Source organism: Rousettus aegyptiacus, unplaced genomic scaffold, assembly GCF_014176215.1.
Source record: "Rousettus aegyptiacus isolate mRouAeg1 unplaced genomic scaffold, mRouAeg1.p scaffold_m13_p_14, whole genome shotgun sequence".
NCBI lineage: Eukaryota > Metazoa > Chordata > Mammalia > Chiroptera > Pteropodidae > Rousettus > Rousettus aegyptiacus.
In genome coordinates, this window is record NW_023416289.1 from 13,415,895 (window position 1) to 13,439,088 (window position 23,194).

The 23,194-nt window shown below is 53.4% G+C and overlaps 2 protein-coding genes across 8 annotated transcripts in view; one reads left to right on the plus strand and one right to left on the minus strand.

Moving 5' to 3' along the window:
• SMPD3 (sphingomyelin phosphodiesterase 3) overlaps positions 1-11,869 on the plus strand; it is an 80,426-nt gene extending 68,557 nt beyond the window's left edge. For 4 of the 5 annotated variants that reach the window (XM_016164418.2, XM_016164434.2, XM_016164441.2 and 1 more), the window contains 5 exons: positions 4,434-4,509; positions 4,637-4,792; positions 6,323-6,412; positions 6,712-6,775; positions 8,590-11,869. In XM_016164418.2, coding sequence (XP_016019904.2) covers positions 4,434-4,509; positions 4,637-4,792; positions 6,323-6,412; positions 6,712-6,775; positions 8,590-9,004 — 801 coding nt within the window. In that variant the 3' untranslated portion in view covers positions 9,005-11,869. The remainder of the gene's footprint in view (positions 1-4,433; positions 4,510-4,636; positions 4,793-6,322; positions 6,413-6,711; positions 6,776-8,589) is intronic. The other variant, XM_016164450.2, reaches the window with a different exon arrangement.
• A 970-nt stretch (positions 11,870-12,839) lies between these two features.
• The window catches only part of PRMT7 (protein arginine methyltransferase 7), a 31,378-nt gene continuing 21,023 nt past the window's right edge, over positions 12,840-23,194 (minus strand). For 2 of the 3 annotated variants that reach the window (XM_016164469.2, XM_016164481.2), the window contains exons 9-18: positions 22,794-22,921; positions 22,216-22,351; positions 21,207-21,290; positions 20,771-20,818; positions 20,023-20,112; positions 17,724-17,885; positions 16,533-16,607; positions 14,294-14,454; positions 13,307-13,403; positions 12,840-13,061 (exon numbers count right to left, since the gene is read on the minus strand). In XM_016164469.2, the coding sequence (XP_016019955.2) occupies positions 12,882-13,061; positions 13,307-13,403; positions 14,294-14,454; positions 16,533-16,607; positions 17,724-17,885; positions 20,023-20,112; positions 20,771-20,818; positions 21,207-21,290; positions 22,216-22,351; positions 22,794-22,921 (1,161 nt within the window). In that variant the 3' untranslated portion in view covers positions 12,840-12,881. The remainder of the gene's footprint in view (positions 13,062-13,306; positions 13,404-14,293; positions 14,455-16,532; positions 16,608-17,723; positions 17,886-20,022; positions 20,113-20,770; positions 20,819-21,206; positions 21,291-22,215; positions 22,352-22,793; positions 22,922-23,194) is intronic. The other variant, XM_016164492.2, reaches the window with a different exon arrangement.

Consider the following 23,194-nt stretch of genomic DNA (forward strand, 5'->3'; position numbering starts at 1 on the left):
ACTAATTAAAGTGAATCATAATTATTTCTGCTAATTTGGATGCAATTGGAGAAGTTTTTAGACCATGGTAATTTGGTCATTATGCATTATCTTCTACTGAGCCTGACACGCTCAAGAGTCGACTTTTTGCTCTCTATCCAAAAGCTGCTCTTGGTGCGTCCAGAGTTTTCTGAAGCATCGTTTGGCCAGCTGATACAAAACAGGACTTTCTGCCTCCAGGGGCAGCACCTGCTGTGGGTGTGAGTTCTGTCCATATTTCCCTCAAGACTTCTCAGTTCCCCCTTGAAGGGAGTCCATGAGTGGGGTTAGGGGCACCTAGCATGGCTAATGCGGAAGCCCAGAGTGGGGAGGCTCTCAGCCCCAGGCGCCAACTGTGCTCGACCTGCCCCAAAAAGTGCCGCATGCCAGCCAGGCACCCACCTGGAGTAAGGGTGCAGGCTGATTATCTGCCTGGAGCCTGCTGGAGCCAGGGCCTGCACCCCGAGGCCCCGGTTCCCACACTGGGTGTTCAATGGCTCTCGTGTAGCTCAGCAGACCCGCATTTGGAGTCCCCGCCTCTCCATTCACAGCCTGAGATGCTAAAATTGAGGGCTCTCCTCTTACAGAACTAGCCTCCCCGGTTAGCCCATGTTTGTCAGTGTTTTGTCCCGCAGATATATTTTCATCTCCGCAGCCCGAGTGACTTTCTGGGGAAGGAGACGTGTTGTCAGGCTCAGGAGGAGTGGGGAGGGAGCACACCATCTCCCCACCACCTGCTGCACTAGAGATGGCTAGGAGGCCAGGGACCCCCTCAACCCTGCCCCCAGCCCATGCAACCCCTTCTCACTCCTTCCTTGGTCTAACACCTGACCTCCCATGCCCACCACATAGTCTTCTAGAGACAGCTCCTCCACTGTGGGCTTTCCTCCCCATCTCTGGCCCTTCCTTCCAGGTTCCTGGTCACCTGCCCATCCTTTAAAGGCTGAGGTTCCCTCTATCTCCTGAGTCTAAATCTGGTCTCCGGATATGTTTAATTTGGTCCAAACCATTAAAAATTTTCTCGTGTTGGCCAACATTTAAAAATCAAGATATTTCACATAAAACCCAGTTTGCAAATTCTCTTCCCAGCTTGGCAGATCTGGCAGCACAGGGCCTGCTGCATTCTGCTCAGCTCCCAGCCCAAGCTGAGGGCTGGCAGTCCCCACAGCAGGGTGACCCCACATGGCCAGCCCAAGTGCTAACCCCAAGTGGTCACCACCACTGGTCCCACGTGCCTGCCACAGGGAAATGACTCCACAGGCTCCATTTCCACACTTGCTGAGGGGTCTCAGGTTCATCCCAGCCCAGATCGCTCCTCTGTGCCCCCAGCTGTGTCTTCCTGCCCTCTGGACACAGTCCCATTCACTCCTGAATAGAGCTCATCATCCTCTCTGGTCCTGCCCCTCCCCAGGTTCCACCATCCCTCAGCTAGAAGGGCCCACCTTGACCCGCTCTGTGACCTAAACCCATCCAATCCCTCCAGGCTCCGAGTTTCACTTCCCGCGTCTCCAGCTGCACTATCACAGCCTCTGTTCCCCTGCACCCAACCGTGGTTTTCGCTGTCCTCCCCCTTCCAACCCATCCTCTTCCCATCCTATTACCCTCTTCCTGCTGCCGTGGAGAAAAGCTCCGCCTTCCCTAGGCCCCTCCACCCTCACCTGGGCTCTGCTCCAGCTGCACCATATCCCGAAGGCCTCCATGCACCCGGCCCCCCTCGTCTTGGTCCCGCCCCGGGTCGGCCTCTCTATCTCTGTAGAGCTTTCCTCAGCAGCTGTCCAAACAAGCCAGCCTTTCCTTTGTGGGTTCCTCAGCCCTTGTCCCAAGGTGTCTTGTCACCTGTTCCTCTCAACAGACGGATCTTGAAAGTAGAGCTAGTTGTGTCCAGCACACAGCAGACCTAGCTCATCTCTGTTGGCAAGAGTGAGCCTGTTTCCCTGCAGGGAGGAGGGGAACAAATGGGGTTTCAGGAGACAGGCTGGCCAAGGAAGGGTCCAGGACTGGAAAGATGCACATGGAAGCCAGTGCTCCCTTCCTTGGCAGCCCTTCCCTTCCAGTTTACCCTGTGTCATTTCCAGTCCTTGAGGAAAATGTGCTTTTCCTGCTACTGTGATGGCCTGAGAAGGAAAGGACTGGAATTGACTTTGCCTCATGTATGAGAGAGGCTGACTCTGGGTCCCTTTCTATTGACAGTCTTTGCCCACCTGGACTAAGAGGCACAACCTCTCAGTGTGATTGTTTGTTTTTGCAAGAGAAACACAAGCCTCTGCAGCTCCCAAGGACTCGAGCCAGGAATCAATAAGTCCCAGCACATAATCAAGTGGATCTCAGCGAGCTTACAGGCTGAGTGGGGAAGTAGGTGAGGGGCTAAGATGCCAGGTGGAAGGACTGAGAGGCAGGGTGGCCTTGTCTTGTGTCCCCTCCGGGTGGGTTCTCCTCAGCAGCAGTGTGAGTGGTACCTCTCTGCACCTGTCCCCTGTCCCTGTCCAGAACTCAGCACAGGCAGGTGACACTAAGTGCTGAGAGAGTGAGGGACTGAAGCTCTAAGACCGTCAAAGGGACAGTCAGTGAAAAGTCTGGCTAAGTCTCCTGGAACTCAGAGAGAGGCACAGAGCTGGGCGAGGAGCTGGGAAGGGGCAGCAAACATCTAACATGAACCAGCCTCCGCCACCAGACTCATGACGCTAGCCGACTGCAGTATAATTTTGGTATAATCCACAGTTGTTTTAAGGCTCTAGCAAGACAGTGTCCCTGAAGCACTAAGCAGGAGAGCTCACACCAGGAGTATTATTAAGGAAGGAACAGGGGCATTCATTGCCTGAGGAACACAGGGGCAAGAGCGCCATCGTGTGGCATTGGGGGCATTGTGGCTTTAAAACTGTTGTGTTTTTGCAACAGGGTGCACCCATGGTATGTGATTTCCAGAGCTGTTCCAGCAGCAGGGGCAATATTAGACAGTTTGGGTCTGGAATATGGGCAAGAAGTGAATGGTGAACATAAGTTTAAAAACAGCCCCAAATCCAGAACACTATAGCCCATTTTCAAGTAATCAGACATGCATCCCTTCAGGTACCAGGAAAGGAGATGTGCATCTATCCAGTTAGGAAAGGGATAAGAAACTGCAGAAAGCTAAGAGTGTCTGATGACATGAAAGCCAAATGGAGGAGGAAAATGCCAACCCGACTGCAGCAGCAGAAAGACTGAAGCCTCCAAAGGCTCTGCAGGTGCCACCCTGCTGCTGCACGACCCACAGACCTGGCCTCTACGGTCACCTTCCTTGGAGAGTTCCCAGGGTCCAGGGTCTCACCATCACAAAATTTATTAGCAACTTTGAGGAAGACAGCTGAGGTTCAGGCTACCGGAAAGCCCAAAGAAGAGGATGAAGGGCCAACCAGAGGTCTCTAGGGAAAGAAGCCCAGAGATTGTCAGGGAGCATGCCCAGGAGGGACTGCCCAGTCTTGGCCTCCAGCAGCTGTGCTGGAGGGCCTGGGAGAGATGGCAGGCTAGGCAGCCATCCCTCACCTCTCCATCCACAGCCCTGACAAGGTTTGCATTAGGCCTTTTCAAGTTGTCCGTGATGTACAATTGAGATGCTTGTTTTCATTACACTAACCCGTGGAGACAACCTACCAGGGTCACCTGTGGCTCAGCAGAGAGTTGGGGAGGTGCCCTAACCCCCATTCCACCCCCTGGGTACTCTGTCTCCAGTCAAGGCGTGAGCAGGAGGCAGGGACCAAGGTCTGGGGAGCATGGAGCATGAAGAGGCCGCTGTGGAGGAAGGACTGGGTTTGGGATAAAGACTGTGGGGCACCCAGGGACAGGCCATGACACACGTGCCACAGAGACACAACCACGATTGTTATCTTAGATCAGAGGACTAACAGGGACCACAGGCGAAAAGCAGATAATGTGACTTATGAAGTCAGAGGGACAGAGACTAGGGAGAGAGAGCGGAGAGCAGGGTCCAACCGACGCCTCTCAGTGAAGAGAGGGGTGGTGAGCTTTGTGGCTTGGCCAAGTCCTCCATGGAGCCTGACAGACTTCAGAGGGACAGGCTCTAGGGTGTGATCAGCTCTAGGGTGTGACTGAGGGAAGGAGAAAAGAGCAACCAGACACTGGTCACCAAGGGGTGGCAGGGGTTTGGCGAAGAAATCTGTGATGACTTCTGCATGTCCTCCTATAAAGAATTGCCAGGTGGCATCGTGCTTTAGGTTGGAATTTCTTTATGCATCTTCTTCCTGCACTGAACCAGAAGCTCCTAGAAGCAGGACATGTGCTGTTCCTACCTGAGCCCGAGTCTAGCCAGGAGCTGAGCTGGGCTTGTGAGGGTTTGACCTGGTGGGGGGTGGGCATTGCCAGTGTCCCTTTGCACTCAGAGCACAGGCTTCATCACTGACACCTCGCCTCCTACCCCACAGGTACAGGTGGGAAGCACACTTCAAGACCAAAGAATTGTCGGGTACATCACCTGCACACACCTGCATGCCCTGGAAGGTAGGGTACAGCAGCCCCAGCTTTTCTGGGGGTGGGGAATCTTCCTTCAACAGGCTGGGATCCGCCAGGGCCCGGCTGGGGTCTGGTGGCAGCTTCACCAGCAGGCTTCCATGGTTCTGCCCCACAGACGACAGCGCCGTCCGGTGTGAGCAGCTGGACATGCTTCAGGACTGGCTGGCTGATTTCCGAAAATCTACCTCCTCGTCCAGCACAGCCAACCCCGAGGAGCTGGTGGCATTTGACATCGTCTGCGGAGATTTGAACTTTGACAACTGCTCCTCTGGTAAGGCAGGGCTCCTGCCTATGCAGGGTGGCTACTGGGGGAAGGTGGGGGACTCCGGTCACAGCTGGCAAGACAAGTCAGGCAGCTCGGAGAACTTCCTGCTTCCTGTGAGCACGTGGGTGGGATATCAGCAGACTATGATTTCTCTGCCCCCTAGAAATTCTAGAATGAGAAGCGCCCACACTCTGCCTAAAAGGCTTAGGGACCTCCTTGCTGGAGACAAAAAGATGCCCTGAAAATGAACCTCTGACAGAGGAGGCTTGGAGCCTTGGAGAGTAAGGGCGAGTCAGCTAATACCACTTACCAAGTCTTTACTTAGCTGCTGCTTTGTACCAGGCACAATTGTAATGGTCGTTCATGGGCCAACAGTGTCATTTAAGTCTCATGACCCTGAGAGTGGGCACTGTATTTATCCACATGGCACGGAAGAGGAAGCTGAGACCCAGAAAGGTGGAGTAAGTAACTCAAGGTCATACAGCCATAGACAGTAAACTAGAATTTGAACCCTGCAAATCATGCCTTAAACCATTAAGCTAAAAGGCTAAAAGTTCATCATGGGTGACATTTCAAATAACTAATTTAAATAACTTATCTGTGTGAATCAGATGACTGTGCGCATCCCAGGACCTTCCGGGAGTTTGGGCAGCTCTGAGACTCCCTTGGCCTGAAGAGCTGGGCTTGAGGGAAAACCCCCAGCCCATGGCTCCCGGGCTCCTTCTGCTCTGGCCACAGCCCCAGGAAAAACTGAGGATGGGTGGGCGGCACAGGGTCTGAGAGCTTGGGCCCTAGTCCTCAGGGAAGGCAGGAAACCCGAAGGTCCCAGCTGGAGCACAGGGTGATGTCCTCACCTGGCGGCAGCTGTCTGTCTGTGACCGGGGAGGCTTCCCTTGAAAACCATGGCAGCTCAAGGGTAAGTGCCCCCCATGGAACACAGCGCCTCCACTGCAGCCCTGAGGTCCCCTCATTGCCACATGACTGATGCCAGCTCCCATGGGGTGCTCTCAGGACCTTCTGGAGTCAGGCTGGGGACCCATCCCATGCAGGGAGAGGCTGTTGGGAGGGGTTCCACCCTGTCAGGCCCCACTCAGTGCCCTGTCCTCCTCTGTGGGGTCTCAGAAAGGCCCTTCTGGCTTCCTGAGTTGGCAAGACAAACTAAAACCCAGGGCAGGTCACCTCCCTCTCTGAGCCTGGGGTCAGCCCTCACTCAGCCTGGAAACCCAGGTCTGTGAAGGGTAGGAATCCAGCCAGCCCCAAACAGGGTTTGCCACAGGATCTGGGAAGGCCTCGAGATCTCTGTCCCCTGAAGCCCAAGAGGGACAGTGACTACTGTCCTTAGATCAAAAGAAAGCTGAACACTACCGAGGGGGATTCTCACGGACACAGAACCAGGGACAGATGACCCACAGATAAAGGGAGACCTGAGGAGCAGGAACCTGGTGGTGTCTGGACAAGGACCAGAGGCAGCTGGCCCTCCAGGAAATGCCAGCCACCTTGAGACCCACAGCATTCCCTCCTTCCCTCCCTGCACAGACGACAAGCTGGAGCAGCAGCACTCCCTGTTTACACGCTACAAGGACCCCTGCCGCCTGGGGCCAGGGGAGGAGAAGCCATGGGCAATTGGTGAGCTGGGGCGGGAGAGGGGGGCAGCAGGAGGGGAACCAGGGCGAGGGAGGGTCACTGCCAAGTTTCAAGCTCACATGCTGAGACCTGGCACTGCACTAAGGCTGGGATCCCCACAGGCTTCCCAGAGAGACTACCAAGACCTGTCCCCAGACCTAACTGCTGGGGACACCCAGCAGTTGGGTTGGGACACCCAGGCCTGCGGACACCCTTGTCTGCCGCTCCTGCCCCAGGAAGGTGGCCCTCCCCGAGGCTGACTAGGCCCTACCTGCAGTGACCACTCTCCCCCTCATTCCTAGGTACCCTGCTGGACACGGACGGTCTAAACGATGAGGACGTGAGCACTCCTGACAATCTGCAGAAGTAAGCGCCCAGCTGCAGCGGGGTGGGCAGCTGAGCACCCAGCCCTGACTGTGGGGAGATGGCTGTGCTGTGTGGGGCAGAGGAGAGAACACAGCAAGTCTGTGAGAGCCTCCAGGACAGAAACTGCGAGCCAGTGGAGGCTGTCGGCCCTCTTGCCCCAAGCGCTGGCCTTACTGAGGAGAAGCCCTCAGACAGGCCTCGGGTCCTGAGGTGGCGTTTTCCACACTAGCACCTGTCCCACCTGGAGCCCAACCCTGCCAGGCACAGGAAAAGGGACAGAATCTCCCAGGGCAAGGCTGAGGGCTGCTGAGACCTCTGTCAAAGAGCCCTGGGGATGGCATTTGCTCCAAGGAGCCCGGCAGTTTGTGGCCACCAATTAGGCAAATAAAAATACAAGCAAAGCTAACACAAGCGAGTCATTTTCAAAGTAGAGACAGCTCCATCCCAACCAAACTTCATTTTCGAACCTAATGACACTTCATAAAGGACACATTTGAGAAGCCGGTAGCAGAACCAATTTATAATTCACAGCCCAGGACTGCACAGAGTCAAGGCGATGGCTCCCTGCAGCTAATTTGAGCCAATTAATTAGATTATAGACTAAATTTGAAACATCATCCTATGCTGAGAAAATTATCTTTTTATGAGATGATTAAAAAATGACTCTCAGTAACTCTCAGATCACTGATGCTGGAATTAATTACCAAGGGCGAAGGACAGTAATGGATTATATTTCTGAGCTATACCAGTGTTCTGCATGTCTTTAGTGTATTTATCTCAAGGCTGATAAAAACCTTGTAGAAACCTATGTTTGCTAGATATGCCTCTTGAGGCACCCTTCCAACTGTCCAGGCATAAGCCGGCCTGGCAGGCCTATGCAGCATCTCTCAGAGGTGCTACTCTGCCTGCAACATCAGCTGGGCACCTTCCTTCTGCAAGAGTCTCCCACAAAGGTTCCTCCCCATGGGTGCTCACACTCCAGACGAAACATGGCAGGAAGGAGATGGCAGACAGGGAGTCGGCAGTCCCAGATTCGGGGTGTAATACCCCACCTGAGCACCCTGCCCTCCTATAGAACCTTGGCCAACATTTAAGCACCTTAGTTTCTTTCTTCTCAGTAATAGGATGAAGCCATATCCCACATTGTTCCGTTTTTGGCACAACTGGTCCCCAAAGTACCCTGGTGCCCATAGCAATTGTTCTTGTATCAGAAGAAGAAATGGAGGCTCAGAGGTTGGTTGCTTAAGGACAGACTAACACAAGAGTCCAGTTCTAGAATGGGGCCTGGGTGCTCTCCTAGCTACACCCCCGCCCCAGCCCCTGCTTACCTGAAACAAGAGTCATGGGGTCCCGGGGACTTCCAGAAGAGAAGGGTCCTTGAGGTTTACTGCAAAGCCCGTTCCCTGAATAGGCTCCTACTGGCTCAGAGCAGAAACCTATCCTGCAGAGGAGGAAGGCAGTTCCATCCCCAACTCAGCCAGACCCTGGGCAGCACTGGATCCAAGCTGCAGCCACAGCCAACATCCTAGTTCAGAAAGGGAAAGCGAGTGCCGGCCCGCCTAAGGTGGACACGGGACATTCCTGGACAGACTCCAGAGTGGCCTGGTTTGGTCAGGAACTTGCTGCCTTGGACTATTTCCCTCCATCTCAGTGCCTTTTCGGGCCCACAGGGAAGACATGTTAAATACGGGGTTTGCTCTGACCTGCTTCTCTCACTTGGGGATGAGATGGTGGCTCCACACCCAGGGCCTGGGGCCTGGGGCTGGGGCATGGGCTCGCCTCACCTTCCTGTGCCTCCCTGTGCCTGTGAGCAGGGTGTTGGAGAGTGAAGAGGGCCGCAGGGAGTACCTCGCCTTCCCCACCAGCAAGAGCCCAGGGGCATGCCAGAAGGGACGCAAGGACGTGCTGAAGGGCAACGGCAGGCGCATCGACTACATGCTGTACGCGGAGGAGGGGCTGTGCCCGGACTGGAAGGCCGTGAGTCTGGGGCTGGGTCGGGCTGTAGGTAGGGGAACCTGCGCCTTGCGCCCCTCACCAACACTGAGCTCTCCTCTGAAAATGAGACCTGCCACTCCTGGAGACCTTCAGGGTCCTCAGGATCCTTCCGGCCCTCTGCCCTCAGGAAGACCAGGCCAGCCCCGCCTAGAGGCCCCACCCCTGTCCTCCAGGCCCCTCCTCTGCAGGGTGGCCTTTGGGTCTAATCGGGGTGCTTCTCTCCCCCACCCCTAACCCCAGGAGGTAGAAGAATTCAGTTTTGTCACCCAGCTGTCCGGCCTGACGGACCACCTCCCAGTGGCCATGCGGCTCATGGTGTCTACAGGGGAGGAGGAGGCATAGACCAGCCGAGTCATCACAGCAGCCCGTCCTTGGCCATGTCCCCTCCAGCAGCGGGGCCCAGGAGGAAGGCAGGGGCCCAGGATGAGCTGGAACCAACACTGCCCTGTACCTCTGGGCACTCACCATAGACAGAGGAGTCAGGTCAGCCCGGGGAGGCCCCGGCTGCCCAACCAGTGCCATTCTTTCAAAACGTAATTTTCTACAAATCTACAGCACAACCTAGTTTGTAACCGTGGGTTAGTATGAGAACCGGGTTTCTGTACTCTTTGTATCTCTTCTCAAGCTTCGTCCAGGGTTCATTATTTTTGTCTGCTGCCATGTTGTCTCGCATGCCTGCACCCTCGCATGCACGCTGCCCGCATGCCACGTGCCACGCCATAGCCACACAGACCCCTCACTCGGGCCTCACCCAAGGCCGAACTCCAAACACAATCAGAACCAGCCAAAGAAGCATTCCTGGGCACAGGGCCGCCAGCTCGCCGCCTCCAGCAGGGACCGTGAGGGCTGCTCCAGTCACCGTGAGCCCGGGCTCTTCCCAGGGTCTTGCATTCAAGGGCGATTACATTTTAAAAAGAAAAACAGTGAAATTTAAGAACAGAAACAACCCTTCACTTTAGAGGGTCTGCAAGCCACAAGGGAGAACAGTGCTCTTCTTGAGACAGGGTCCCCTCCAGGCACGCAGGGCCCCAGGGATCCCTAAGTGGACAGCGGAGCCACAGACAGGAAGCCAAGAGGGCACAGCTTTCCTACAGGACACAGGGTGCGGCGTGAGGGAGAAGGGGGCTGCTGGTTTGAGAATGATAGATTTGTAGATTCTTTTCTGTCAAAACCGACACCTCCTCTTTCTGCCAGAATCCGTCTCCCCTCCAGATCCCTCTCTGGCTCGGGACCATTTTTTCCCTGGAGACTGTCCCCATCCAAGAGCTGGCGGAGCTCAGGGACTGCCTGCCTGCCTGCCTCTGGGTGGAGCTGCGGCTGCCCTCCCATACCCATCCTCAAAAGTGACCTGCGGGGCCCTGGAGAAGAGGGCCAGATGCCAACGTGCAGAGAACGGCCTATCCCCTCGCCCTCGCCAGTGTGCGGCGGGGGCAGTGAGACCAGGGCCCATTGCTATTACAGGGCAAGCAGTGGTACTGGTGCGCGTCCAGGCGCTTATACGCCTGCCCTGCCACCATGTGACCAGGGCCAGCTGCAGGCACCCCGGCAGTGTGGCAGAGCCTGCAGGTGAGGCCCGCAGCTCCCCACCCCACGGCAGCACTGCCTCTGCCCACCTGCCTTTTTAAACACACCTGGGGACACTCCCCACAGTCACACAGGGAGGGTTGAGTCTGTTTCCTGACAACCCCCACTGGTCCCCCCTCCTTGCAGCGCCTTGACCTGTGCCCACCTCAGAGCCAGCTTTGCCCAGCAAGGCTGGGGAGCATTCCAGGACCCTGCTGGTGCCGGTGCGCTGACACTGTGCCTTGTCACCCACTGAGCTGCAAGAGGGACCAAGAAGGGGCCAAGCAGCCAGCCAGAGGCCAGGCCCTAGGCTGGGAGAGGACACTCTTGAGAGCCATACCCACAATGGCACTGGTTTGTCTAAACCCACCTGGCCTGGGTAGCGGCAAAGCTGAGGGCTTTGTGCCAGGAGCACTTCCTTGCCCAGGCCCCCAGCCACGCCCTGGGTCCACTGAGGGCACCATCCCGCCTGGGCTCTGCTGTGTTGCTCTTCCTAGGGCCTGGCCCTCAAGGCCTTAGCTAGGCTCCGTGGGGTCAGAGGGCCCCTCATGCCCAGAAAAGCCAGGAATCTCCGTTCACAAAGGCAGGGCCCACCTGGGGAGGCACGAGGCCTAGATGGCCGAACCTGAGCCCAGGACCTCAGGCTGCAGATCGGCCGTGTGTCCAGGAAGGCAGCAGAGAGGCCAGGGCTCCTGAAGGAGACAAACTCCACGTAGCTTCCAGCCCTCCGAGGGGCTGCCTCCCTCCCAGGGCAGCTGGGTGGGGGCCAAGGCGCAGGGGCACGTGCTTCTCTCCCTACTCACAGGGCAGCCTTAGGCAAGTCATACCTCCCTGTGCCTCAGTCACTTCCTGTCCTAACGAGGTCGCCTCTGCCCAGCCTGGCCCTGGCGTACTGACTCCCAGCTCCCCTTGCACCTCCCTTTGGCACGGCCTCAGCACTGAGGCCACTATCATCCAGCCACACGTTTCATAAGCCTGTGGACTCCTGGGGCCATGCATAAGCCAGACTTTTCCATTTTAATTTTTAAAAAGCAAAGACAAGAAGCATTGCCAGGATCTCAGATTCTGTGGTGTTTGGCCTGGGAGGGACGGACACAGGAATTGCCCACATCTCTAACCAATGTCCCGTACCTGCCCCAGGCCCAGCTTTCTCCAGAGAAGCCAGGAGGCAGGGTCAGAAGGAAATGGTCATTTTCATTTGTCCAAACCACCTTGAGTTTTAAGTATGAATATTAACCTTGATGCTTTTTAACTATTGTATTAACTTGCTGAGATTTAGAAATACTGTTTTAAAAAAGAAAAAAAAAACTTTTTTAATTTGTTTTTTTTTTATGTATTGTATCCTCATGGGACATTAGGGGTTTTATATGGTAAGCACACCTGTTTTGGTAAAAACATTATCAAATATATATCAAGACAATTCTTCCCTAGAAGAAAAACAATCTTTCACCTGATAAAATATTTTGAAAAGAGAGGTGTTTTTCTCCTTTACTGGTGCTGATAGAAAGGATGGATCACGAGGAGAAAATAAAACTGTGAGGCTCAAGGCTGGTGTTCTCCACTTATTTAAGTGACAAGCTGGGGTCAGGCCCCATTCCAACTCCAAGCCCGGGGCCGGGCAGCTAGGTGGGGTGGTGGGGGAACCGCTGTGGGGGGCCTGCCTCCCATGACAGGACAAGCACAGCCTGAGTCTGCCCTAAACAGCCCCAAAACCTGGCCACCTTGGTTTTCTTACCCAGTGTACCGTCATTCCCTCCGGAACTGGGGGTAAACAGCAAAAGGGTACTTTGAGCAGGACAGAGGGGCGAAGCAAGGCTGGGGCCTCCTCAGGACTCTGGCCTTCCCTGGCAAGGCCGGGGCTGGAGCGGCCACACCATACCTATCCGCCCCAGACTGCTGAGGTGATGGGAGGTCATTCCGCCAGAAGGGGGCACACAGGAAAAGATGTACCTCCTGGCTCCTCTCCTGATGGCTGCTTTCCTGGGTCTGCATCTCAGGAACTGCTTTGGGATCATCTCCTCTCTGCCCTCTGAATGGTAGCCTGGTGTCCAACTGTCAGGTCTTGGTCACCTGCTGGTGCTGCACGAAAGCCAGATGCTTATGAATGTGGCTTGGTGACATTACCCAGTGAGTGGAAGGGCAAGAATCCTATCCTCAGCCTGGATTTGCCAGGGTCTTTGAGGCCGGGGTCCAGACACGAGTCAGACCCTCCTAGCTGGAGCCAGGCAGAAGTTCTCGACACACAAGCCAGGCCAGTGATCACCATGGCCTGGCACAGCGCAGCCCAGAGCAGTGGTTCTGAAGCCTTGGAGCTTTCTGGGCGCTTCAGAAGCACTGCAAGGTGGACTCCAAGGCCTCTTCTGGGCTCCAAGTTCAGCCAGTAGCCTATGATGCCTACTGCATCTGGTGCAAAAATGCAGTAAGGGAAGGGGTCCCCACACCCAGAAACCGAGCTGGGCCCTGAAAGGAGAGGCGCCTTCACCTTCCTTCCCAGAAAGTCACACCATTCAGAGCCCCATAGGTCACTTTATTTCTCAACAAGTGAGGGTCAGTGCCCATCATCTGGGGTGTCCGAGAGTGTGAAATCCATGGTGACATCTCCGGTGTCGGGGTGGAACTCTACGACATAGCTGACTGCCTGAGGGCCACCCGATGGTGCTCTGGGGTCCAGTGTGGTGCTGAAGAAGTACACGGCCTGCTTGCAGTGTGGGTTCCAGCAACAGTCCCCCTGCAGGAGGAGCAGCAGAAAGCAGTGAGGACTCCCGACAGCCAGACCCCTCCTGGCCAGCCTCCCCACCAGGCGGCTTGCAGCGGGAAGCTGCTGCTTAGGGACAGGGACACAGGCCACTGAAGGGTTATCATCTGGCTGAGCACGTGCAGGGAACACCCAGAGCACACCGAGTGGCATGGCTTCCCCCTGCAGCGCCTGCTCTCAGGGTCAGCCATCTCTGGGGCCCATGCGCACAGCACTACCTTGTCCTCTGCAGGCTTCAGGAGGCCAGTGCTGACCGTGCTGTCCGGGGTCAGGTGGTATTCCATCCACAGGACGGCCCCATGGCTCCTCCCGGGCCTGGGAAAGGGGTACAGTATGTTAGGCCAAAGAGAAACAGTACCAAGAGAGATGAGCAGGCATGGCCACGGCTCCCTTCTGCTCTCCAGAAACCTCTGGTTTACCCCACTTCCATCCTGCCTCAGTCAAGAGGTTCCTAACACTCCACCTGACTAAAGGCCACTTGGTAATATGTTGAGAGAGAAGAGCCACAACTCAAAGCCCTCGCTTATTCCTCGCAGCCTGGCTGAGCTGAGCACTCAGGAGTTACTGTGGGACAGGACCAGCTTGGCCACAGGACCAGCCTCTTCAGCCTGAGGTCACAGAAAGGCTCAGTCCAGAAGGCTAAGAGCACAGCCCAGAGGCTAGAAGACCTCTCCCAGATACCCTGGATGGCAGGCCCAGATGGGTAATTGCCCTGCCCTCCACTTGCCAAAGAGGGGCTCTGGGCTCAGGGTCTCCACTCAATTAGAAGCGGTTCTTCCTCAGAGAAGCAGCACCTCCTCCCCATGGGGGGAGCTGGAGCTGGAGCTGGATGGCCTGAATGTGACTCGCCAATTCCCAACCTGCTTTAATTCCCAGGAGAGCTCAGGAAAATGGTCCAAAGGGTAACCATAGCAACCAAATTCACATTTCTCTGCAGCTGTGATCCAACATGCTGCTTAGCTCAAAAGGAGCCTCAGATGTGGGGGGTGGAGAGCAAAGCCCACTCTGACTCTGACTCCCCACCCACAGACATCTAGAGGTTGTGGCGACCTCAAGGCCACTTCAGACCAAAAAGAGCAAGGCTGAGACAAGGTAGACCATCCCACCCACGTCAAAGTGGCCATTTGGGCAGTACCTTCTAGACAGAAAGCAGGCCCCCCCACCACTTCCTTTCCCCATACCCCCACCCAAGAGGCGGCGCTCACCTCCTCAGTTTGATGGAACCCTCAGCACGGACAGGCTGCAGGGGGACTGGCTGTCGAAAATCAAAGGTCAGGATCTGCTGGGGCTCAGAGAGGCTGTGGCACGGGTACTCCCACAGCGGGTGGGGCTCGGCCTCTTTGCTCTCCCTAAAGTCCAGGGCACGCTGAGAAAGAAAGGGGATTTAGGAGTCTGCAGAGATAGAACCAGGTGGCCCACAGGACAAGGGGCTCATGTCCCCGTCTCCAGGGTCTATGCCAGTAGCCGCTCACCTCCATTGCACAGGTTCCTCGTGGAAACTGCCAGTCATATGGAGCCCAGGTCCTTACAGAAAGACCCAGACGCCTGGGTCAGACCAGCTGATTTCTCTGTTCCCTGCTGCCACTCATACGCCATCTCCTTGGCAAGTCTCTTCACCTCTCTAAGCCTCATTTTCTCCCTTTTAAAATGGGATGACACTGCCTATCTCATTAGCTACTTTAAGGTGACACCTGGTGCTTAGACACTTGCCCACTTGGTGACCCTTATGCACACTATAGCTGCCAGATCACCCCCACACAAGGCTCCCAGTCTACAGGGAGCCAACGCAGAGACAAGCAACCTCAGGGTCTAGGGAGTGCTGACCTCCTGCAGAGACCGAGCTGGACAAGAAACCTGCCTGGAGGGGTGACCTCTAGGCTGCCTAAAGGCCACACAAGAGTTGGCAGCAAGGAGAGTGGACAAAGCTGAGCAGGGTGCAGTGGCCAGGGTCTTGACTGCAGGGGGGACTCTGCCTGGGGGCAGGGAGCCCCACAGGGTTTTCCCACAGGGTATGGACAGGGTTGGACTCGGGATCTTCAACTTTACTTGGGCTCCATGAGGAAGACGGCCAAGTGGGAGAGGCAGGAGGCTACACAGTCACAGGTGAGAGACAAAGTGGCCCAGACCTGAACAGCAGCAGCAGGGTTAGGAAACTGGATCTGAGCCTCACTGATGACTTGATGGTTACGGAACCTGAGGACCAACTGCAAGTGAAGGTGAAGACTTGCCCAGGAGGACACTCAGGCCCCGAGCCCAGCATTTGGGTACGAAGTAATGGCAGGCCTGGGACGAGAACACTGAAAGAGCCCAGGATGGGGGCGGGGGAAGAGCACGAAGGTTTTAGAAGCATCGAGGTCAGAGTGCCTGAGGACATCTGAGTGGAGCGTCCACTGCTCTCAGTTATTTGGTCTGAGCTCACAACAGATGCAAACATCGACCAGCAACAGAGAAGGGACAGTAAGGACAGCGGCCTGAGGGAGACCTAGAATACATGACGCCTTAGGGATGGGAAGGATAGGAAAAGGAGCGGCCAGACGGAGTCAGTATGTGTGGGGTCTCAGCAAAAAAGAGGTTTCTAGAAGCATGACACAGTCAGTGGTCAGCTGTGAAGGGGCGGGTAAGATGCAACCTGAAAATATCCATTGGATTTATTTACTTAAAAAAAATGTTTACATAAGTAATCCACAACCACTGTAGGAAAATATGAACAGAAAGGTAAGTGAAAGCAGGAAAAATTAACCATTTCCTAATTACACAACTAACATTCTGGTGCCCACTATTCCACCCCTTTTCCTTTTGTGTATGTGGGCATTTTTTTCATATACAACATGGAATCCCGTTCCTTGCCCTGCCCTCTCCTGCGGATGTATAGTGACTCTACTTCAATACTTGTCGATTCAAATAGCACTGGCACTTTCGTGACTTCCTTGGGTTCTCAGGGATGCAGATCCTGGTAGCTGACTCAATCCCCTACTGATGTACAAACACCCCTGCAGGGCCTTCCTTTCGCACCCTTCCCCATGCTCCAGCACCCTCACTGGACTGGAGTCCCCAAAACAAAAATGGCCGGCTCAGAAGGTTACCAAACTACCTTCTAGAAAGGCTGTTCCAGCAGAGATCAAGCTGTTGACAATGGCAGGCGAGGTTCCAGTGGCATGGTGACAGATGGGCCATCTGACATTCTGATTGAGGGGTTATAGACCAAAGCCAAGAATGGCCTACCACTAGACTTTGAGACAAATGATTCTCAGACTCACACTCATAGTAAACCAAGTGGGATAGATAGACCAGCCCCCACTGCCCCCAACAGAAGAGCTCTCTGCACGCTGTTTGCACAGCCCAACCCAGGTCTTTCCAGAGAAGCCAGGTGTCCTTGTTAGAGGCCTGTGGCCATGCAGAGTGGGTAGATGGGAAACTGTGGGTAGGAGCTATGGCCTCACCTACCTTAATCATATCATCCATGATGTGCACATCGAAGCCTTCACAGTCCCCACAGGGGCTCCGGATCCGCCACAGGTCCTGTGAGGAAGGCACAGCCCTTATCAACCCCCATCCACCAGGGCACACTGATGCCCACACCCACAGGGGCCACAGGAGAGTACGGCAACAAGATCGAGAAGAGTCAGTGAGGGCAAGCTGGGGTGGTCCCGGTGCTAAACCTGAGGCACCTCTTTCTATTCCCTCATGCCTAGAAGAGACCCCTAAAGTTGAAGGGACTCAGAGATACTAAAAATTCAGAACCGTTCTATAACTCTGCCAAGTCTCACATGACCCAAGTCCTCTCCTATAAGGGGACAACTCGCCAGAGCTACTTGGCTGGGGTTTCTCACTACCTGTCCACCTTAAGACCATTTTCTTTAGGAAGAAATCTATGACATCAGTTCTCGAGGCTCTCTGCCTATAAACGGAGCGTGAGGACAGTGGGAGGGAGGGGACCAGAAGCCCTCAGGCCAAGCAACTTTGCGTCCTCTGTCCCCTGGACATACGCCTGGGAACAAATGTGGTTCTCCATCTTCCTTCTTTGGTCGTGAAAACCTAAATTCATGTGGAAATCGCATCAGGTAAATAAATAACACAGAAGAAATGCCCAGAAAATAAGTGACAGAGCCGCTAAGCCACCAACGGACAAAACCATTCTTGTCAAAGAAATGTCAAATGAGGTTCACTCTACATTTCAGGTTAAAAACATTTCAAAATCCTTTTAGTAAAAACTGCCTTCCCCAAAATGACTTTGTAACTATGGTTCTGCTTTGATGAGAAAATTAAAAGGAAGCTTTTCAATTTTTCTTGCATAAAGAAGCTGACTCTCCCATCTCAAAATGCTTTTAACTGGAGCCTTGGCTCTTAATGAGAACAGAGCAAGCCTCACAGCATGTCTTCTGAAACTTTTAATTTATATATTTTAATTATTCTGATAAGTCATATTGCAAAATGACAACACACAGCCAATTTCATTTCATGTGTCAAATTACTGCATTTTTAAAAAGACGAGCCTCTTCTATTCAACCCTGTGGAGTGCTGATACAGAAAACCAGAGGCCCAAATCACAAAGACCTAAGTTGCTCTGTCTGCACCCAAGGTCTTTGTAAGAAAACAAGGTCTTCCCCCTTTTACAAAAACATCTGGGTGGCCTACCCTGAATTCCACGACCACGGCATGCAGTGAGGCAGCCTGGGGCATCACCACAGCACCAGGCCCCAGGTGCTGGTCCATAGAAGTCCGCACATACCAGAAGTACAGATTGTGCCACGGCAACAGGCTGGTGGTGAAGAATGGCTCACCGAGGAGCACAGACACCTGGCGACCAGAGCAAGAATCAGGATCAAGGCATCAGAAGGATTTGTCTGAAGAGTAAAGGACAAGTCACAAGTTCCACAGGTACATGAAAGTAATAGGCCATTCATTCATTCACTCATTCAGTCAACAAACAAGCATGCCAGGTCTGCACCTGCCCAAGGACAAAAAGATGAGAAAGCAACACGGGTCCTGCCCTCAGGAGTGCAGTGTGAGGAGGGAGCAGACAAGGCCGGAGGCTGTTCTTGTAGAGGGCAATAAGCTTTAATAGGAGGGGCACACGGAGAACCCCAGAGGTAAGAGCATCAAGACGGGCTTCCGGGACAGCACTGTAAATCCCCAAAGCTTATTAAAAAACTTATTCTCAGTGGTCGTCTAACTCTCCCTCATGAGACATTGAGCACCACAGAAGTGGGGACATTGGCAGCACAGTATTTTCAGATCCAGCAAAGTGCCCGGCTCAGAGTAGATGGTCAGTAAACAAGCGCCGAGTAAAAGCACAAACGTGTGAATAGGAGTCCGGAAAGCAAAAGACAGGGGATTCCAGATAGATGGCAGAGGGGTGGGCAGAGGCACTGCACAGGTGGGGGAGCAAGGCCCTCTCAGGAGCTCAGCAGATGAGCACATGGGGCAGGACGGGAAAGGGTGAGGCCAGAGAGGAAGAGAGGAGCCAGGTCACCCAAAAGCAACTGATGGCAGGTTAAATGAACTGAACTCTGCCCTAGAGGCGAGAAGGGGCGTCATTAAAAGCTTTAATCAGAGAAGGAATGTGTTTTTAGAAAGAACCCTCTGATGACTGTGAAGTATGAGGGCACCGGCTGTAGGTGGAGCAGGGACAGGTGACTTGGTTGAGTACTTCCTATAGAAGCAGAAAGTGTGCAAAAGGGAAGTGACCAAGACATGGCGGATGATGAGGAGACAGAGCACCCGGGATAGACCCAAGCAGACAGGCATCGGCAGCATTAGTCTTAATAGCCCAAACTGAAAACAATCCAAATATCCACCAACAGGTGAATGAACACACAAATTGTGGCACAGTCACACAATGGAACACCCATCGGCAGGAAAAGGGAACAAAATACTGACGTGTTCTACAATACGAATGAATCTCAAAAACGTGCCCACTGAGAAAAGCCCGATGCAAAAGACCACATACTGCATTATTCCACTTAAATGAAATCTGCAGAAAAGGCGAATTTATAGACAGAAACCAGATCAGTGATTGCCTGGGGCTGGGTGATGGAAATGTTGTAAAACTAGATTGTATAATAGTTGTACAACTCTATAAATTTACTAAAAAATCGTTAAATTGTACATTTGAAATGGGTTAATTTTATGGTATGTAAATTATATCTCAATAAAGCTGTTAAAAAGAGTTGGCAAGAAAGATGACAGGTTCCAGCTTGAAGGGCCTGTGGGATATGAAAGAGAGATATGCGGTTGGCAGTTGGACGGATGAGATTTGCAGACCCAGCTTTGTTGATCACAGATTTCCATATGGGAAGGAATGTGATCACTGGAGAGGAAACACAGAGGGAGAGGAGAGGACAGACAAGGAGGCGGCGCCAAGAATCATCTCTAGGGAACGATGAAGTGAAGGAAGAGAAACCCATGAAGGACTGAGGAGAAGCCAGAAAAATTAGAGAAAACCCTAGAAAAAGCAGTCTCTTAAAAATCTAAAAAGAAGTGTTAAGGAAAGAGAGGGCCCCTGGGTCATAAGGGTTCAGGGGGCCAAGGAGATGAAGCCTGCAGGGAGACCGTCTTTAGCAACGAAGAGGTCACCAAGAGGTGGGAGCAGTGTCATATGCAGCACTGGGGACTGGATCAGCCACAGCAGAAGAAAGCGAATAGGAAGGTGAAATGAAGACAGAGCGCTACGAAAGGGAGAGAGAACATGATGCGCTGGTACTCATCTCAGCAGAGCTGTTCCGCCCTCACTTGAAGGAGCAGAGACTGGCCAGTGTTCAGAGTCATGCGAGCATCTGCTCATCAGGCATCTCTGCAAACCCTCGGCCATGGCACGTTCTTAGCTGGTGCATTCCATAAGGGACCAGCGGTGAGGCCTCGAGAAGTGAGGGGGAGCTAGGGCCATCTCAAGTGCTGAGCCACCCAGTGCTAACGCACACCTCTTGCTACTCACCTTTTTACCCCCCAAGTCTGCAGATGTTAATAATTCTGGCCGTTTCTCTATTACATTAATTTTATCTTCCAAGTGGTTAGCTTTAAAGATCTTAGAGAAAAAAAAAATAAAAAAAAAATTATTTTTGTCCAGAAAAAAAAAAAACATTTCAAAGTTGCTTTATCATGTCTATAGTTTTCTGGTCAAACAGTTCTGAAACACCACTTTTATTGGCTTTGTGGAAATTCTCCCCTCCAGGGGCATTCTCCACACCAAGAATGAGATCGCTAGCAAAATGCTGTAACAGAAAAAGAAATTTCTCTGGAGGCAGGTCAATGGGACTTAGCAACAGGCTTGCAGTTCCGAAGGAGGTAGGTAATCCCTCAGAGAGGAAACCAAAACCAATTACCGTCAGGGCTCCAGCCAGTCAGGCCGGCCTGCGAGCCCAGAAAACGAATCACACATTTGCAAGATACAGTTGTATCACCGCAAAAAAAAATTAATTTCTTTAGTTTCATGTGAAATGACGAGAAAAGCCTATGCTTCTTCAGCCAAAAAACAAAGCAGAATCTAAACATCTGCTTCTGTTCTATGACAGCTCTAGAAGACCAGGCCAGTTCTCGAGGCGGGAGCAACGAGAGCGTTCACTGGCACCTGCCACTTCTTCCCGTTCCCTTGGCACTGACTCTGCTTCAAAGCAGTAAGTCCCAGACTCGGGAAGGCAGGCCCCACAGGTCCCCTCATTATTTTAGTAACAATTATCACTTACTTTTTTCATTAGTCTATGAGAAGCTGCTGAACTCTCTACTGTAAATACCTAGAGAGAATACCAAGCTATCAGTTGTAGAAGAGTCACTTAACAGAGAAAATGAAAGATTAAAATGCAACAAGATCATTCCAAGGCAGAGGGCACCGCCTAGCCACCTCCACTTGTGCCCACTCCCCACTGGGACAGCACCCACGCTCTGCACTGGACCTAGTGGCTGGCTCAGACGCTGGAGCTGCAGCTACAGGACAATGCTATAGCCTGACTCCTGCCTGCACGTGGAGGCAGTAAACCCCTGAGCCTCTGACCCAGGCACACCGCATACACGGCAGCTGCACCTGCTAAGAGCTTTAGTGACAAAACCGTGTACTCAGACCACAGGACACCTTAATTCAAGAGCCACCCTCAGGAAGCTGGCAGAAAGGCACATGTCCAGTACCTGCTCCGCGCCGAGGTGATGGGCCAGCATGGAGAGCAGACTGCCGTCGCTGACGCACAGGCAGACACTGTCTGGCTTCAGCACCTGCCAGAAAAAAGCAAATTCACCACAGGTTTTCCAACCTGATCTGCTCTTTACCCCACCCCTGCCATTGCCCAGCTGAATCTTCTTGTGCCCACACTAGTCAGGCTCACCTCCCAGGCTCAGGCCGCAGCCAGCCCCCCAGCCTCTAACACACCCACCTCACTCTCCTCTCCACATCCTGACCCCACTGTTAGGAAAGACCCTTCTCAAGCTGTCCTAGAAGGCCCACCAGAAGGCCTGTCCCACTTGCCATTGGCCACCTCCCAGTCCATGATGACAGGCCCGTTTCCTGCCTGGTCCCAGTACAGACAGCTGTGGGACTGCTGAGTGACTCACCAAGGGCAGGGATGTGTTTATGGGGCACAGATCCCTGAGAGAAATTTAGAATGGTTGGGGTCCTCCCTTCCCAAAATGCATGCATAGATACACATATTTCTGCATATGACTCCAAGGGGTCCAAAGACCTCCCCTTCAAAACTCATGTATGGTCCTCACCTGAGACACCTGCTATTGGCAGCAGGGAGCAAAGGTTTATAGGTAGGAAAGTTACATGACCAGATTTACATTTTAAAAAATTATAGAAAGAAAGTGGCAGATGAAAGGAAGAATGCGCCTGATCCACTGGGATCACCCACAGGAAATGCTGGCGATCACGAAGGCAAAATTTCCAGCAGGACAAAAGCAGGGGCTGGGGGGAAGCGTCCAGCTGGAAGACTTTACAGGTGAGCAGAGAACGAGCCCCCAGAAAGTGCATTAACAGGCTCCCAGGCGCTGTCTGAGTGCCTGCCCGGAAAGAGCTGGCTGAAGCCACTCACACAGACCAGCAAGCACAGAACACAAAAGCAGCAAATCATGAGTGAACAATGAGCTGGGGCCCATGTGACAACCTTCTTGCTCACGAGCACCCAAGGGGCTGAACACTTACTGTCCTCAGGGCCTGGACATATTGATCCGTTCTGTCCTGATCATTGATCTCTCCAAAGCGAGGCCGGTTCCAGAGCAGGTGAGCCTGGCAGTCACACACAGGGCGCACTGGGTGGACTCTCCCATTCTTTTCCGGGCTGGGCCAGGAAGTGAACAGACACAGGGTCAGGAGAATGACCTGCCTGACACTGGCAGTTATCAACACATGGCATAGGGATGTGCCCCAGTGAAACTGAGGTGGGCTCCAAGGGATACAGCTACAGTCTAGGCACTGGCTCTCGAGTGGGCATTAGCAGCTGGAGGGCACTTCAATTCAAGACTTGCACATATATCTGTTCCAGATGGGGGCCCCGCAACTAGGGCAGCCTCTTTTGAGTACACACAACGGGCGCCGACACAGCAAGTCATCAACTTTTGTTCTTATTCTGCCCACTTGTGCCTCTGTAATTCCCCACTATAGACATATAAATGTCTATAGTGGGGAACTTATAAACTTATAAATGGTTTGTAGACGGGGAATTTATATAAATGCACAGAGACCCAGTGCCCCCCAACACTCCCGCAAGACTCAGGGCACACCTGGTCCTCTGAAGGCTGTACCACACACAGTAGTCGTCATGGTGGGCTACCAGGCAGAGGGCTGAGCCCTGGAGGACCGGCTCCTCTTGTGGCAGGAAGTACACGCACTGCATCCAGTGGTCCCGCCACTGGGAGGGGAAACAGAGAATTAGCAGTCACCAAGCTACAACAGGAATAACACTTCTAATCCAGAAGGCAAAATCCCAGCCAAAAATCAGTTTTCAGGAAGGCCCTAGTGCAGGTTACAGATAGCGACTGTGGCCAAAGAGATAAAGAAGAAAATTCTTAAGTCAGAGAGGGTAATGGCCTGAAAGCTTGCTGGAACACTGCTGGCTTTAGGAAGATACAATGTGGCCGAGGACATGAGTCTTCGAAAGGGGCTCAGGGAAAGGGGACTCCAG